This window comes from Solanum tuberosum, unplaced genomic scaffold (genome assembly GCF_000226075.1).
Source record: "Solanum tuberosum cultivar DM 1-3 516 R44 unplaced genomic scaffold, SolTub_3.0 scf00140, whole genome shotgun sequence".
Classification (NCBI taxonomy): domain Eukaryota; kingdom Viridiplantae; phylum Streptophyta; class Magnoliopsida; order Solanales; family Solanaceae; genus Solanum; species Solanum tuberosum.
The window spans coordinates 41,558-59,767 of NW_006239064.1; the positions used below are offsets into that span (position 1 = coordinate 41,558).

Genomic DNA, 18,210 nt, shown 5'->3' on the forward strand with positions numbered 1-18,210 from the left:
TATATTATAAATTTTTAAATAACATAAATTGCTAACAAATATTATACAATATACATATTGACGAATAATAAAAATAAAAGTAAAATCATTGATGAAACACAATTAAATAAATGTAACATTGTGATAAAAAAAATATTTTAATTATTACATAAATATATAACTTTCAAAATTAAGATTTACAATCAATATTATAAAGATATTACATAAAAAATAATTAGGATATTAGGGACTTAATTAAAAGCATATAATTTACAATATGTTAAATGAAAAATGTTATAGGTGATTTGATGTTGGTGAATAATGTCACACAAATTTCGGTTTGACACTATTCACACACTATAATAGTATAAAAGAGGAGAGGGAACCTAAATAAGCCACAAAAATATAAAAGTGACCAAAATAAGTCACTACTTTAGGAAGTAACTAAAATAGGCTTAGTAGAAGAAAAAATTTCACTTTATCTAATATTCTAAACGTTTTCCGTTAGTCATAACGTGTATATTTTAATATATAACAGAACTATTTCCTACACTTTATAAAATGGAACTATTTCTTACACTTTATAAAGTGTAAGTTTTTCTTACACTTTGTAAAGTGGAACTTTTTCCTACACTTTATAAAGTGGAAGAAAAACTTCCACTTTACAGACAGGAATAATTCACGTTTTTATCTCTTTATGAAGCTTTTGCAGTGTTTGTCATACAATTATATTGATTTGACATATCAATAAAACGGAAAAAATTATTCCACTATGTATTTTTATTTTTTTATTCTAAAAAATCCTTTAATCTCTATTTAAGGAGGACGTTCAAACATAATTTTTTTTATTTTTAGGTAAACTGTGAAAGATTACCATTGACAACCAAAAATTACAAAAAGAGAGCACTTCAAGGAATCATAACCAACTTGTTATTCATCCCCAAGCCTCAGAACCATAAAGCAAATAAAAAAACACACAGCTAGCTAAACTAGTTACATAGTTTCTTTACTAAACTACTACATTTTCTAGCTTTCCTTGAACCCTTAATGTAGTCAATTCTTTCCAGTATCTCCTTCTTTATCTGTGCAACAACTACCTCAGTATTTACATTTATTCCCTTAAATTGTTTCCAATTTTTGGCCTTCCATGTATGATAAATCCTTGCCCCCAACATTGTTGCAGTCATCTCCTTCTTGAATTGCCGCCAATGTCTCTCTTTTATCCAGTGTAAGCATGCCTGCACCTTCTGCACTCTGCACCCTGACCATGTTTCCAGCTCTTCCTTCACTCGTTTTGTCCATCTACATTCAAAGAATAAATGTTGAGGGGATTCCTCTTTCTGATCATCACATAAACAATATGTTGCATCTTCCACCGGAATGTGCATCCTGATCATTAACTCTTTTGTTAACAGTCTATTTTGTCTTGCCAGCCATAGGATATATCTGTGTCGAGGTAGTAGAATAGAGCTCCACACCAAATCAGACTCCTTTACTCTTTCCAACTCTCCCAGCAAGCTGTAATAACTTTTGCTTACTGAATACTACCCAGTTCCAGTTAAACAATATGCACCTTCATTATACCAATTTAGCATGCTTTGTTTTACGGAATTCAACTTCCTCCAGTACCAGCTGCTGTCTGCTGGGGGATTATGAGTCCATATTTCATTGCCATCTTTCATATAAATACCATGTACCCACTTTATCCAAAGAGTGTCTTCCTTGCAAGCCAATTGCCATACCAGCTTCCCCACAGCTGCCATGTTCCACATTTTACAGCTCTTTACATTAAGGCCCCCATTCTTCTTTGGCGTACAAACCTTTTCCCATGCCACTAATGCTACCTTCCGTTTCCCTACTTGCCTCCCCCAAAATAATCTCTACACTTTTTGTCAACCTCATTTAGAATACTTTGCGGTAGAATAAAGACCGTTCAAACATAGTTGATAGCACCTACAACATAAAGTCTTCTATATTTGTTCATTTCAATCTCAAAAAAAAAATGTCTTCTAAACCAAAAGTTAGAGTTTTCGATTTATTGGGATGACAAAATTATACATGACGAAATACCATTTATTATAATTGTCCTCCCAAACACAATGCTAAATATTCAATTAATGTCCGCTATCATAAATTTGTTCATCAATTTATAAAAGAATGGGTATAAACAGTACTGTTTTATAATTTGATTATAGTCGGAAAATACCCTACTTCATTTTTATCACAAGGACAAGTAAATTTTGGAGAGTGGATTATCTATAATGACGAATCGTTGACCGACTACATAGATCAAATCAAGTTAACAATACTTGAAATCTATGTTAGGAAGGAGCCTAAGACTAGTCAACAACGTTCTCCTTTATCTGTCGATGTCCATCCCCGATTAAAAAGTCGTAATAGCGTTGATGGATTTTCGATAACTCAATCTACTGATTTTCCTAACATGGCTCATTATCAAAATATTCTTATCAGTCGAAATAATTTTGATTTGAACGAAACTATCAATGAAAGTGACTGGTAATGCTCAATAATTATATTTCGTTTATTATTTGTTGATTTTATCGATTATTTATTAATTTATATGATTTATTATTATTATTATATATTTTTGTAGCGGTTTACCTCAGCAAGATAGGAATATTGCTCCAAGTTATGGACTAGATAATTATTTTGGTCAGTCCTCATACTTTGAAATGACGGAAAAATGTTGGGACATCCTCAAATTTTCATGTCTCGCCTACTTTTGATGCAGATGATTATCGGTATGTCGAACACTTGATTTTTTATTTAAGTAAGTTAATTGCATGAGATAAAATATTTATACTTTTTTTACATATATAGGGAAAAATATCACACAAGATGAGCCCATTGATCATGTGAATATCGATGATCGTGACCTTCCAAATTACGGCTCACCTTCAGCTAGTGATAGTGATGATTTGCCTAATGCCGAGGATTAGGAGATAATATTCCATTTGAGGCATCATCTAGTGATGATGATTTTTTAATGCCCAATCGGTCGCCAAGACCAATGTCCATGAGTCCGTTTCGTAATCATGAAATTCCTTATCTGGATCATCTCCAAGATGGTCCAGATATCTTTGGCGATACACATGATGAATATTCATCACAACTGAAACACTTCAATTCCAGAACAATAGTTGAATGGAAAACAGAGCGGCGTGTCGATGTCATTGAAGATGTATTCAACTATGTGTTCTGGACTTTTAAACCATGTATTGATGGGTTTGCGTTTTTGTCGTCCTGTTATATCGATCGACGGAACACATATCTATGGAAAATATGATATCAAGTTGTTGATTGCGATTGCAACGGATGGTAACGGCTCAATATTACCTTTGGCATTTGCAATAGTTGCGAATGAGAGCATGGAGACATGGATTTTATTTTTGGATCATTTGCACTTGCACGTTGTCAAGGGTCGTAGAGATGTAGCATTGATTTCAGATAGGCATCACGGAATACTCTCATCCGTGTATAATTCTCCCAATTGGCAGGCCCCATTTGGATTCCATTCGTTTTTGTTTAAGACATTTGAAGGCCAATTTTCAAAAAAAATTCAAAAAATGCTACTTTGAACAACCTTTTATGGGTAGCTGCAAATCACTGTCAGGAGAAAAGTTTTGGAAAAAATGGAGATGATCAAAGAGATTAACCCGGAAGCATATGTGTGGTTAATGAAGAACGATCTAGACAAATGGACATTGCACAGGGATGGAGGTAGGAGATGGGGAATGCTGACAACAAATAGTTCTGAGTCATTCAATGGTCTTCTTAAGTCAGCCAGGGGAATGCTAGTTACTGCAATGGTAAGACTCACTTACAATCAAATTGTGAACCAATTTGTTACAAGATTAAAATTTGTCAATCAGCTAGTACAACAAAAGCAACAATGGATGCCTAAACCATTCAAGATTTTTGAGGATAATCGAAAAAAGTCACAGTGTCACACATTTATCAACTATCACCAACAAAGGAAAAACATATTTGAGGTGTAGACACATATGCATCATGGCCGTGGTGGAAATAATCATATTGTAAATGCATCACAAGGAAAATGTCAATGTGGTAAATAGCAATCATACCACATTCCGTGTTCTCATGCAATAAAGAGATTTGACCAAATTGGGTATCAAGCATGGGAGCATATGGCACCAGAATTCTGTGTGCGTAGCTACAAAAAAGTTGATAATGTCAAAGTATGTCTTTACTACTACATTTCTTATATAAAATCAAAGCATTAATAACTAATGTAAATATTTTAAAAGAAATAAATAACATAAACTTGTGTCACATCGGGATCCTCATTAACTGTCGAAACGACATTCTCTATGATCATCGTGGGGCTCTTCTCCACGGTGGATGAAGGCCCCGTAGTATGAATCTAAAACGACGTGTTCGGAAATAAGATGTCCCCCAATATAACAAGCATGTAAAGTCTAGAAATTTTCTCAACTCGCTCCACTGGAGTAGCATCACTACACCAAAAGAGATCTTTAGCGGCAATTAATTTTTCTTTTAGCGGCAATAGTTATTGCCACAACTACATTTACCGGCATTTGATTAAATGCCATTGGATCCAATGTCGCTAAAGCCTTTAGTGGCATTTGTGTCGGGTGCCGGTAAAGACCCTTATTATTGCCGCTAAAAGTAATTACTTTTAGCGGCCTTTACTATTGCCATTAAAGCTACTTTAGAAACAAGCATATATGTGGCATTTGCTATTGCCGGCAAAGATGATCATAGATTCAGCTTGATTCACATATTTAGCCTTCTTTTATAACATCAAAAACAAAATTCACAAGAGAAATAAGTTCAAAGGTAGTAAAGAAGAATTACCAAACTGAAAACAATGTCATTCACTTAAAATAAGAACAAACAATCTTAATACATTCAATTTCTTATCTTGTAGTGGTAAAAGAAACTATGAATTATCAAAATAGAAAAAATGCGTTCAACAATGGAGAAAATAAGGCAATTAAGCCAGTGTTTGTTCCCTAATGCAAAATGTGACAGCTTTCTGGATCAGTGTGTCATTCCTTGAACAAGCTCACCATTTGAATGAGTATGCCACTGTACACATATAGCGGTAGATGGTTAGACGACAAAAAATTGACATGCATATTGGATATCTTACTCACTATATAATATCCTAATGGTCTATATACTCATTCATGAGATGCTTCATTGGTGTTGTTGCAGTTTAAGAAATAATATGATTAAAGCCAATGAGTTGATCATTAATCATGATATAAGGATACAGAGAAAGGAATGCAGTAGCAGACTACTTAGAAAATTGTGACTTTGAAAATCAGCAAACAACAGTAGCAGACTACTCATGCCAAAAGATTTGTTAAAATACGTAAATCACAACTATCAGTCATCAGAATTACAACACACAGGAAAGGTAAGATCAACAATGAAGAATCACAATTCAAGAGTCCCAATTACTTACAATTGACAGTGCAATTGTAGTTTTTTCAATGTCAGGTGTGGAAACTTTTTCATAGTATTTTGTTATCCAGGGTTCAATAAACTATTTCAGATGCCCAACCTGAGAGTACTTGATTGGCAATGTAATCTCAACATGAGTAAGCCTTAGAAATCAAACAAAACCCACAGGCCATAGCATCTTGCACACTTAAAGACATGATGTTGCAGAGATAACCACAAGCCTAGTGTTACCTAGAAGGACTACGATGTGACATACCAAAGGCAATAGCCTCAAAATTTTGTATAACAAGGAAATAGATTTTGAGAAAGACATACCTGACATAATCTCAATGTTCTACCTCCCAAAAACATGGCCTATAACAAATGCAAAAAAGAGGGAGATTTTCAGTATATCTGTGATAGTAGAAGAGAAGAGAGGTTTCCATGGCTCACTACAATATTATCAAAAACGACTTTAGGATAACGCATTAAAACAATCACAAAAATTAATAGCGTAAGCTTGAGACAAGTAACAAAACCTTGGCTGGAAAAATAAATAAATTGCAGTAGCTTCAAAATAGTTGATATGCACTCACCTTCAATTGGAGGAATTTGAAATTTTAGTCCGTAACGATTTCTATACCATCAACTCCACCCCTTACCCAACCATTGTTGTCATCTTCTAAATCACGAATATTTTCTAAGATAGTTAAATCAGTTGTATCACACTGCATTGATGAGTCAAATTTTTTACTATTTTCTTCTCCCTTATCAAAAATGTTTCACGGTTTAATTGACCTAGGGACAAACCATTCATGATCTTCAGGATCTTGAACAAATATCACTTGCTGAGCTTGTCCAGCAAAAACAAATGGCTCATCACTTATCCGGTCACCTGAATGTATTAGATGTGAGAAGTTCACAAGTGTGAAACCTAAGTCGTCTTTCATAACTCCTCGACCTTGAGTTACATCAACCCAATCACATTTAAACAAGACGACTTTAAATTTTTCATAGTAGTTCAACTCAACAATATCATTCAGTCTGCCATAATATGTAATATTTCCTGATTTTGGAGCACTGTCACTAGTACTTGCATAGCTCTCTGTCATTGAGACAACCAGAACCCCACTATTTTGTGTCTGCATGAACTCTTCATACTGTTTTGTACGAAATCGATACCCATTATTCATATGGAATGCCTTGAATCTTCTTGCGAAGTAACATGGACCTTGTGCAAGGGCTTTAACATCATTTGAGATATTAGATATGAGATCCAACTCTTTGACCTGCCCAAAGAGCAATAGACAACTGTAGTTACAAATATTAGTACAAGAGACGATACTTTAAAGTAGGTGACTATTGAATCTTACTACTTACTTGCTCCTTGAACCATTCATGAGAATTTTCAAAATGCAAGCGATTAAGCTGATGTTGGGTAAGGCGGCGTTTGCGATGCAATCGTTTGATTTCACTAATATGCTCACTGTACAAGAAAACTAGAGTTAACTGAACAAATTAAGAAATATATCCACTAGGGAGTTTATTTTCCATCTTCTTTTAACTCAATGGCCTATGTTTGATTATTGTTCATTAATTGATTTTCTTCTTTCCATTTTATTTTAACTCTGCTTCAGTCTCTAAAACTTGTCTACCATCTAATGACATGAGCAATCAAAATCAACATGTATAGAGACAATTGAGACAACTGTATCAAGAAATTGCTCAAAAATTAGCAATCTTGCACCTCCAAACTCAAACATAGGTACATAAAACGGCACAACAACAGTCATGGTAGAAATCAAATAAAGTTATCATCTTTGCTAAGTTCTTGAAATACCCAAATCAAGAAACACATTCAAGGACTTAAATTAAATTAACAAAGATAATACTCACTTTTTTGTAATAGTCGACCACATCTGATTCACAATTGAAAAGCACATATCGATGTGTTTTGCACCCATGTTTTCTGATCCAACTTAATTACTTCTACAGAGCCATATGATTTTTCCAATAGTAGGAAAAAGACAGCCTTCTTTATCAATCTCATGTTTAGTATCATCTTTACTTTTTCTAGTCCAATAAGACCTTGAATCGCCACCTTCCATATACAGTGAGCAAGATTGCAAACACTCATTCGCAATATATGTTTCAGCTATCGAACCTTCTGGACATGAAAGATTGCGAACATACGATTTTAATTTACGCAAGTACCTGTTGCATAAAATCATTACATCAGTCTAATATTTTAGCAATTTATAACTTAAAATGTATGATTAACATATAATATGATTCTTCATACCTCTCAATTGGGTACATCCAACGATATTGTACCGGTCCCGCAATTTTAACCTCTAAAGCCAAGTGAATAACCAAATGTACCATGACAGTAAAAAATGATGGTAGGAAAATGGTCTCCATATTACTCATAGTTTGTGCAATTTTTTCTACCAGTAACTCTAACTCTTTGAATTTAAGCACTTTGCTACAAAGCACTCGAAAATATGAGCATAATTCAATTAAAACAGAAGTCACCCTTTTATCTGCCGATCTCCTCAAGGCAATAGGAAGGAGTTCTTGCAATATAACATGACAATCATGAGTTTTGAGTCCTGACAAGTTTCGTTTGCGAATGCAACGCGAGATATTAGATGCATAGCCATATGGAAACTTAACATTTTCTAATACTTCGTAGAATAACCTCTTTTCTTTCGGCGACATTGTAAAATAAGTAGGAGGAAGATATGTCCTTCCACTAGCTCGTTGTTGAGGCCATAAGGCTGGTCTTATATTCATCTCCTTTAAGTCCAATCGAGCTTCCACATTGTCTTTTGATTTTTTATCAAGACCCAATAATGTATAAATCAAGTTATCACACACATTCTATTCTATATGCATCACATCAAGGTTATGAAGAACCAAATTATACTCCCAGTAAGGAAGGTTGAAAAAAATACTCTTTTTTTTTCATGTGTTTTTCATCACCCCGCTTGCCTTTTTACTTAACTGACCAAGGGTGAACTTTATGCCTTTAACTTGATTTAGAACTTGTGACCCAGATATAGGAGAAGGTGCGGGTCTTAATTCTTTAGTCCCATCAAATGATTTTGCATCATTTTGATATTTATGTCCTTGCATCAAGAAACGCCGATGGCCCATGAAACAAAACTTTTTTACCATGTTTCAACCATTTAGATTGAGTGTTTATGTTGCAGCAGGGGCATGCAAATTGACCATTAGTACACCATCCTGATAGAGAACCATATGCTGGAAAATCATTTATGGTCCACATGAGAGCAACTCGCAATTGAAATGTCTCGTTAGAAAAGGAATCAATGGTTTTTGTCCCCACAGACCACAAATCATTTAACTCTTCTATCAAAGTTCTAGAAAGACATAAATATTATTTCCGGGTCCTTTTGGTCCAGGAATGAGCAAGGATAGAATGAAGAAGTCTTCTTTCATGCACAACCATGGTGGAAGATTATATGGCATTAAAATCACCGGCCATGTACTGTAAACACTTCGCATAGTACCAAAAGGATTAAAACCATCACTAGCCAATCCTAACCGACCATTGCGAGGATCTTTAGCAAATTCTTGATGTCTGATGTCAAAAGCTTTCCAAGCTTCAGAATCTGCAGGATGTCGAAGAACTCCATCCTTATTCCATTCTTCGTGATGCCATCGCATCAATTTAGCTATTTTTGAAGATATATATAACCTTTGTAGTCTTGGTTTTAGAGGAAAGTGTCTTAGTACCTTGGCTGGAATCTTTTTGACACTGTTTTTCCATCTAGAAGCCCCACAAATTAAGCATTCATTGACATCCTTCTTAGCAAACTCATTCCTAAAAAGCATGCAATCATTGGGACAAACATGAATCTTTTTGTAATTTAACCCCAAGCCCTCAATAATCTTCTTGCTCTCATAAAATGAAGAAGGCAACTTCTCACCCTCAGGTAATGCATCCTTCAATAAACCAAGCAAGGCATTAAAAGACTCATTCGACCATTTGAATAATAGTTTTATACGGTATAGTTGAAGCACAAATGATAGTTTACTGAATTTTTTGCACCCAGGGTAAAGTTCTTCATTTGAATCTCTCATGAGTTGTTCAAACTTATCTATCTCTGGATGAGGTTGAAATCTTGATGGATGAGGAGCATTTTCCTCTACATTTGGCGCTATCTCTTCCCTTTCACTAATATTATCATTGAACTGGATGAAGCTTCCAAAAACATCATGTATCATTTCTCTCATATCAGCGCTCCTTAAAGCTTCTTGTCTGTCATTATTTTCTTCAGTACTAGTTGATCGATTGAGAGACTCTCCATGACAAAACCAAGTATTATATAATGGCATAATACCATTAACGACAAGATAATCATATGCCACTGCTCGATTTACTTGATAATAGAGCACACATTTTGTACAGGGGTATGAAATTGTTCCTCCATTATGATTTTCACGAAACGCATGGTTTAGAAAATTTTCTACTCCATCTAAATACTCTTTACTGACTCTACTGTAATCCATCCATCTTCTATTCCTAGAATTCTCCATGATTGTTCAAGAAATGTCTTACTTTTCTACAATAACAAAAAAAGAAAATTTAGCATGAAAGACAAAATAATCAACATGGCAGTTCTAGATAAGGTGTTTAAGCTTCTGTTAGCCATGTCTAAGCTTACCAATAGAGATATGTCTAAGCTTACCAATCAAATTAAGCTAACAGAGGCTAAATATTTATTGGAAGCAACCAAGAAAATGTTACAAACAGAGCAATCCAATGCGAAAATTGAAGCCAAGATTCAAGAGAACAACAACAACAGCTATAACACTTCATCAGCTTCATGTGATGATGAAACAGAAACAAGGCGTGATCACAAATCTATTAGTGAGGGAAACAATGCTTCTAATTTTCGGTACCAAGTGATGATTCATCGAAGAAACCATTCACAAGAAGCTGAAAATCCACACATCAAACGAGGGATCAAAGGATTTGTCAAATTCCCAAAGGTTGTCAGAGCTATTAGTTCCAAAAGCAGACATTGGGATACAAAGTTGGAGTGCCAAAAGGCTCAACTTAGGATATTACTGAAACAAAAGTGTCCTATCCGATCTCTTCTAACAAGTTGATAATAATTAATTATAAAAAATTTTTAACTTTGGAGTGTTATTCTGTATGGTTCATCCAAACATACTATTACTGATCCAATTGCCTTTGGATACTACAAACAAACCAATGGCTATGCTGTTGGAAGTTCAATTGTTGGTATGCCTAAGAAAACAACAGTATGGACTTCAAACAAGAACACTCATATTGTCCCAAGCAACGTTGTCCTACTCTTAACTAGTGATGGAAGGCTCATTATGCAAGTAGGTAGCCAGGAAATCTCTGTCATCAATCCATCTCGAGCCATTGCTTGAGCTTCCGTGCTGGACACGAAAAACTTTCACTACTAAAAAAATAGTGTTTAGCGACGGATATTAGCGATGAACAATATTCCGTCACTATATAAGCATATATCAGCTGGACAAGAGTTTTTCTCGAGTGCCTCAGAAGCAGATGATTTATTCGGGATTTTCTGCCTCAAAATGCAAAATGATGGGAACCTTGTTCAGTACCCTGTCGATACAACAAATAGTGCCCAATATGCTTACTACGCAACAGACTTGCACAATTCCACTAATAGGCTAAGAAATCTAACCAGAGGAGGCTACGTAGAGAAAGGACCACCATCTATATGCTGAAAATCTAATACAAGTAGTGCTTAGCACAACACACAATGCACAGAATACAACTCTCGCAGCAAACTACAACACATTACATTCCTCATATATCACAATTTCAACACAAAACAATCATTATCATCCAATCACATTCAAGACAAAAGAATCAGAGCGCATCGGCATACCTTGAGGCGGTGACAAAGGGTTAGAAATCGATGGCGGACGAAGGAGACGGAGATGGAAACTACGAAGTCGAAGACGAAGAAGATGAAACTTAAGATCAATTTTGTGAGCTCAGAGTTGTAAGCTCAGAGTTGTCGCTTCAGATGGGAATGGAGAAAGAGAGATCGAAAATTTTGGAATTTGGGAATTTTGTGTAAGAAAAAGTATTTATTTTTATTGAATGAAATAGAATTTAGCTTTTTTATTAGATTTTTTAAGTAAGTGTCGTTAAAAAGTTTACTTTTACCGGCTAATGGTCAATTGCCCCTAAATAATTAGGTTTAAAACATATTTAGCGGCACTTATATTATTGCCATTAAATAATTGCCGCTAAAAGCTAACTTTGTGGTAGTGCATCTCCTATCGGATCTACTTGTAACTGATCTCGCAAGTAGCCGGTAATGCTATGTATCCTCACCCAGCTCGCACCATCCATATCAGCAGGTGCTATGGCGCATCCTGTGAGTGTCTCTAATAAAGTACGTCATGGACGAATCCTCCCTGCAGCATCTTGCATGTACAAAGCATCACCATCGATGCGCAAACCAAACAAGACTTGCACATCCTGTAATGTAATTGTGACCTCACCAAAAGGTAAGTGGAAACAATGAGTCTCTGGCCTCCAACGCTCAACCATAGTTGTAACAAGGGCACGGTCATACTGCATCCTACCCACACAAACTACATCATACAGTCCTGACCTACGTAAGATCTCCTCAACACGTCCATGAGGTCGATGCAAACGAAATAAATTCCAAGCATCATTCATGCGCACCGTCCTCATAAGGCTACTAAATGATATCTCACATTTCCATAACAATTCTGATTTATGCTCATGCTGAGAGAGAAGACGCGTATGATCAATCGGTCCAGGATTCACAACACGCTCCATTATATTCTGTAAGAAAAATTCTATTAATTCATTTAATATAATTATATCTTGACAAATTAAACCATGAACTATCTGCAAACGAATAATTGTATGAGAACTAAAGAATCTCTAACTTCAGCAAGTCAATTAAATGTGTTATTTGTCGAGTCAACCTTAAGAAAAAAAATAGAAAAAAAATGATACTGTCAGCACTTTTTTTTTTATAGAGAATAACTTTTTACAAAAAAAAAAAGAAATAAGCTAGAATAGTAGTTGTGAGAATCTCTAACTTCAGCAAGTCAATTAAATGTGTTATTTGTCGAGTCAACCTTAAGAAAAAAAATAGAAAAAAAAAAGATACTGTGAGCACTTTTTTTTTATAGAGAATAACTTTTTACAAAAAAAAATGATACTGTGAGCTACTTTTTTTTGATAGAGAATAACTTTTCACATCCTTGTCAAGAAATAAGCTAGAATAGTAGTTGTGGAAGCTATAGTGTATTAACTACATGCTGCTACTGCTTTTGGCTTGAAATGAGTAATGTTCTAACAACAATTTTGGTGGCTTATGGCTTAAAGTTATTTTTCTTTGAAATTTGACAATTTATAAGTTTCATTATGTTCATTACATGTGCTTTCAATTTGAGACTTGATAGTGACGGTAAAGATAACCTCCAAGAATATCATTAACGATGGAATAGATGTGAGATTTTTTACAAAGTCAACTAACACTGATATAATTTTTACTCACATCTCATAGACTCAAACTATTATTGTGCTATTATTTAGGAGGGAATTCAAAAAAATTGTACTTTATTTTATATGAGATGACTTTCACCATTATCTTGTATTTGAAGTGATGTCTAGGATGACTCATGAACTAGTGAATGCATATTGCAATTCATCGAACCAACGTAGGCATGATAAATTGATCAATTCATTTAGTGATTTCCTATTTTCAACCTTTGTTTTGTCTTTGTTTTTGCCATTACTTTGTGATTGGAACTTCTTATTGCACTATCTCTTTAGGTTTCCCTTTCATTCAGTAATGTGTGAAGGGACCAAGATGATATCTTCAATCTGTTATTGGGTTAGGTCCATTAGTCCTTTAAGTTGTTCTACTCTTTTATTTTTTTGTTTTCCACTTCCTCCTATTCAATTGCATATTAGATTTGTCCGTTATGGCTCTTTCGAAAGTTGATTACATAGACAATTTTTATTTCCATCTCATATTTTTTTATGTTTCTTTTTTGGATGTGATTTTGATTTTGAAGCTTCCTCCACTTTTGACGTTTCCTACTACTAATGTGGCATTTGGAGGTATGGTCTTAACTAAGTCTTTATGATGAATGCACAACTGACCAAGTTTTTACTTTATATTTTTGTATTGGTGTGAATGCTCTTGTATAAAATACTTATATTCCATCTTCCCTCTTTTTTCATTCCACAACTCTTGATATCTAAAGTTTCTATTATAATTCAATTTTAATTATACTATAAAATCACATTCTAACTCCATGAGGTAGGTGTAATATCTACGTACATTCTACCCTTCCTAGACCTCAACTGTCATTTTATTACTCTTGTTGTTTTTGTATAAAATCACATTCTAAGAAATTCATTCATTAGTTGAATATATAAAACATATCCCTCTATTCTCATTAGCTGAATATCTAAAACTTATCCTTGTATAATGTGTTAAATTTTTCCTAATTCAAGGTTCTTGTCCAATCTTAATTCTCATGTCTTTCTATGTAGGACTGCTTTGAACCTACAGTTGCCAAATCAGGACAAGATCTTAAACTTGTTATGGTTTATGGGTGAGTATTCCCTTGCTTAAGTCATTGTGTATTTGCTTTAAGTATTCTCAATTGTATACCAATCTCGAATTTATTAGTTCTGTTTAATCACCTTGTTTTTAAGTATTTACCATTATAGTTTATGCTTAGCATAAGAAAATCTTATTGCATGATTGCATAATGATCCAAAAGTTGGCAATATTGGTTTGTAATTATTTAATTATATTCTCCACTTAGCAAAATTACTCTTTTTATTGTCTATAAGCTTTTTTCTCTCCCCGTCCTCCTATTTCTTTTTCCGTAACTTGATCTAATTTGGTCTAGTTAACATATATTTGTACCTAAAGTACATCAGCAAAAGTTCCTATAACATATTTTTATTTTAGGGGATTAGAAACGTAAATGTCTAATACTTTTGGTAGTATAATTTGTAGCAAATGAGTAATGAAGCTAAGTTCCAACTTATTTCTAATCTATTATACTTTTGAAATTTTGAACAAATTACAACGTCATTTTTAAGTAATGAAAATATGAGATGAAAAAATACCTAATTTATATAATTTGTAGGGTCGGATTGTTATGTTGTCGGGTTGTGCTACTCCAATCTTTCAAGATTTTGATTTTGTAGTGTAGGGCCGCTTCAGTTGTCGGATTGGGGACCATCAACTGTTAATCTTCATTCTGAAAAAGTTTGGAAGCCATGAAAGTGAAAGGGGAGAAGAAGAAAGTGAAAAGGTAAAGTAACTTTTTATAAAGTGTAAGAAAAAGTTCCACTTTACAAAGTGTAAGAAAAATTTACACTTTATAAAGCGTAATAAATAGTTCTATTTTATGAAGTGTAGGAAATAGCTCCGTTATATATTAAAATATACACGTTATGAAACTAACGGAAAACATTTAGAATATTAGATAAAGTGGAATTTTTTCTTCCACTAAGCCTATTTTAGTTGCTTCCTAAAGTGGTGGCTTATTTTGGTCACTTTTATGTTTTTGTGGCTTATTTAGGCTCCCAGCTCTATAAAAGATAGTGTTAGGTTGGAGATAACCTTACTTATCGATGAAAGTAAATTTAAAATAGTCTCCTTCAAATTAACTGAGCAATTTTAATTTTTAAAATTTATTAAATGTGAACACTTTTAATTTCTATCAAATTTTGATTAATTAATATAATCGAAACAAAAAAAAACGATCAATTAGAAACATAAAAAATAAAAATCCGCCAGTAATTTGCAACATAAAAACAGATAGAAAAATCATCTCAAAAAGTTGCATCAGATTGTTGAAATAGCCAAAAATAACATAAACTACGAAGCTTTCAAAGTGAGTTTCCGTCAAATATTTTTTATCATCACAGTACCAATTAAATTTAGAATTTAGTTAACAACACAACATACTCATTGTGATGTGATTCTATTAGTGGAGTAGGCAAAAGATAGAGTATATACGGAACTTATTTAGAATAAGGTAGAAAAGTTATTCTGTAATAATTTTCTCACATTTTGTACCTAAAATCTCATTCCTAACTCTCTTCCATTATTATTATATCTTGTTTGGATTGACTTATTTTTAGCGTTTTAAAGCTAAAATAGTTTTAAAACATTTTTAGAGTGCTTGGATAAATTTAAATAGTGTTTATAAGCATTTAGTTTAAGCTAAAATGCTAAAAATAAGTCATAATGACTTATGACTTTTGACTTATAAATAAAAAATGAAAAGTCAATCCAAACGTGCTCAAAATCTGAAATGGTATCAACTTCTATTGTTCTGAATTTATCAAGTTTAACACAATTTCATATTCGATATCAAATTTATTTACTTTGAATGTTGAATGAATGGCCTTCATGGAGAAATATGTGTATATTTTTGGATGAAAGATTGGTTAGTTAAGTTTTGAAGTGGACGAATATTGTTGCTATATATTTTTAGATATTTTTTCAATTACTACTTGTTATGGATCAACTAACAAGTTATGGTTTAAAAAATAAAAGTATCATCATTGTACATTTAAAACTTAAAACTCTAACTTAAAATACCGAAAAAATAGTTATAGATTGATAAATGATTAATATAAACATGATTTGAATGGATAATATTGTAAGCACTTAAATTTTGTCAAATTTAAATTCATAGAATAACTTGGACAATATTCAAATTCAGTAATAATTTTATGTGATTATTCAAATTAAATTATGTACCAAAAGATTTTAAGATACATGTGCAATACATGTATCCAGAGAGTAGTTATACTAAAAACACAAACATGCCTATTTGTTGCTTCTAATTACTAGTTGACAAAAGAATTTGTCGTAAAACTTACTATCTCAATCTCCTAATAAGTGGTCGTCTAATCTATATCTATATTATAGTAAAAACACGGAGATCCTTAGAAACATTGAATGAATTTTTTGTTCCATTGTTATTTACTATTTTCTTAAATAATTATTATCCTAAAATTTTGAATTTTGAAATTAGTTAAAAGTTATATTCATAAAATCTTTATTTATTTGTAGAGCCGTCAAAATAGTCTTAGCCCATGGGACTGGCCCAACCCTACCCGTTATTGGCGTAGGGTTGGGATATGATTTTTCAAGTCAATTTAAAACTAGGGCTTATAAGACCGACCCATATAAACCCTTGGCCCTTGAGGCTTGATCGGGGCTGGGCCGGGGTCGGCCCATGGGCCAAAACTTCTTATTCAAGAGTAATTTACAATAATCTCACTAGTATATAATCTAATAATTTGAATACACGCTATGTTGTAATATTATGAATCTTTGTACCCAGATACATGTATCTCGGAATATATGGACTCAAAATTAGGTTAATTTGTTCTAGATACACTCTATCAAAGTAGATCCGTATATATCTAGGATACATATTGTAACATCCGGCAATTTGAAATATCTATGAAGAGGCTTAGAATTGGAATTTATCATTTTTTGGAAATTTGGCTAAGTTCAGAATCTGGAAATTTGACTAAGTTCAGAATCTGGAAATTTGGCTAAATTCAGAATCTGGAAAATTTGGTTATGTGGGGGAAAAAAAGTGAGTTTATGGCCAACTTTGAGAAGTCATAACTCCTAGCTCAGGATGAGTTAGGAGTAGTCCCAATTATGTTTGCGAAGCTCGTGGAATAATCTTTCCAACGCCACCGAGTTTTCTCGATTCCGAGTTCGTATGAGCGAGTTATGCCCGTTGAAAGTTGGGCAGTTGGCAGGGAATCCGTCCGGAAATTTTAAGGGCATTTTGGTCTTTTCCCTAGCCATTTCTTTTGGGATTATATTGGGTGTTAGGCTGATTTTGGATCATTTTTATCCCATTCTAAAGAGAAAGAGTTAGGGTTCTTGAGAGTGAAGAAGAGAAGAAGAGGAGAAGAAGAGGAGAAAGGGAAGATCAAGCAAAAATTCGTCAAGATCATCGTGGATTTTCGTCAGGGGTGATCCCTATCAAGGTATGTGAGTTCATAGTGATGGGTTGATTCTTTCCCCCACACACCAAACTCATTTTATTATTGAGAAAAGATTGGTTGTGTTGTTTGGAGTTGTTGGTTGTGTTGTTGATATTGTTAATTGTGTTGTTGAAGTCCCTTGTTGATTTGGGACATGATTTGGTTGCGTTTTGAGTTGACTCTCCTGTATGTTGAGGAATTTTATGATCCTTAGTGTTGGTTGGTTCATACCCCCACACACCAACTCGTTTTTAATTCTAAGAAAATATTTATTTTGGTTGTTGAAGTTGTTGGTTGTGTTGTTGAAGTTCTTGCTGATTTGGGACAGGATTTTGTTGTGTTTTAGAGTGGAATCCACTGTATGTTGAGGGGTTTATGACCCCAAGTGTTTGGGAAAAGAATCTTTGAAGTTAAGAGGGTTAAAGTTGGCAACATGAAGGAGAAAAGTTAGGCTGCTTTCAGGAAACAAGTCTGCGTCGCGGCTATGTTCCCTCTGTGAACAAAATCTGCTCTATTTTCATAATTTAATTTCGTATTCTTCTTAAGTCTAGCTGTCCTAAATTATTCCTAAACATCATGGGGTCCTTCCAAACACAAATCATTACCCTTGAATTCATAATCCAATTCAAGGAGAGTTAGTTCCAAGTCAAGTAAAGTTAGAAGTCAAGTGATGTTAAGAGTTAAGCTTAGAAGTGAAGTAA

At 33.8% G+C, this 18,210-nt stretch overlaps 1 protein-coding gene and 1 long non-coding RNA gene across 2 annotated transcripts; both read right to left on the bottom strand.

Annotated features, from left to right (window-relative positions):
• Positions 1-4,835: 4,835 nt before the first annotated feature.
• Positions 4,836-7,096, bottom strand: LOC102583312 (uncharacterized). Its single transcript, XR_001473987.1, has 4 exons — positions 6,814-7,096; positions 6,030-6,722; positions 5,770-5,808; positions 4,836-5,073 (listed from the first exon to the last, which is right to left on the bottom strand). It is a non-coding gene; the product is annotated as an uncharacterized lncRNA (long non-coding RNA).
• Positions 7,097-7,445: 349 nt separating this feature from the next.
• LOC102583637 (uncharacterized) lies at positions 7,446-11,467 on the bottom strand. The gene is made up of 3 exons (XM_006351966.2): positions 11,355-11,467; positions 7,736-10,025; positions 7,446-7,647 (listed from the first exon to the last, which is right to left on the bottom strand). The coding sequence occupies exon 2, from the start codon at positions 9,997-9,999 to the stop codon at positions 8,812-8,814; it is 1,188 nt and encodes a 395-aa protein (XP_006352028.2). The 5' UTR covers positions 10,000-10,025; positions 11,355-11,467; the 3' UTR covers positions 7,446-7,647; positions 7,736-8,811.
• Between the last annotated feature and the right edge of the window lie 6,743 nt (positions 11,468-18,210).

Excerpts from the sequence above, each read along its gene's own strand:
- LOC102583637 (XM_006351966.2), bottom strand. The coding sequence starts at position 9,999 with ATGGAGAATTCTAGGAATAGAAGATGGATGGATTACAGTAGAGTCAGT.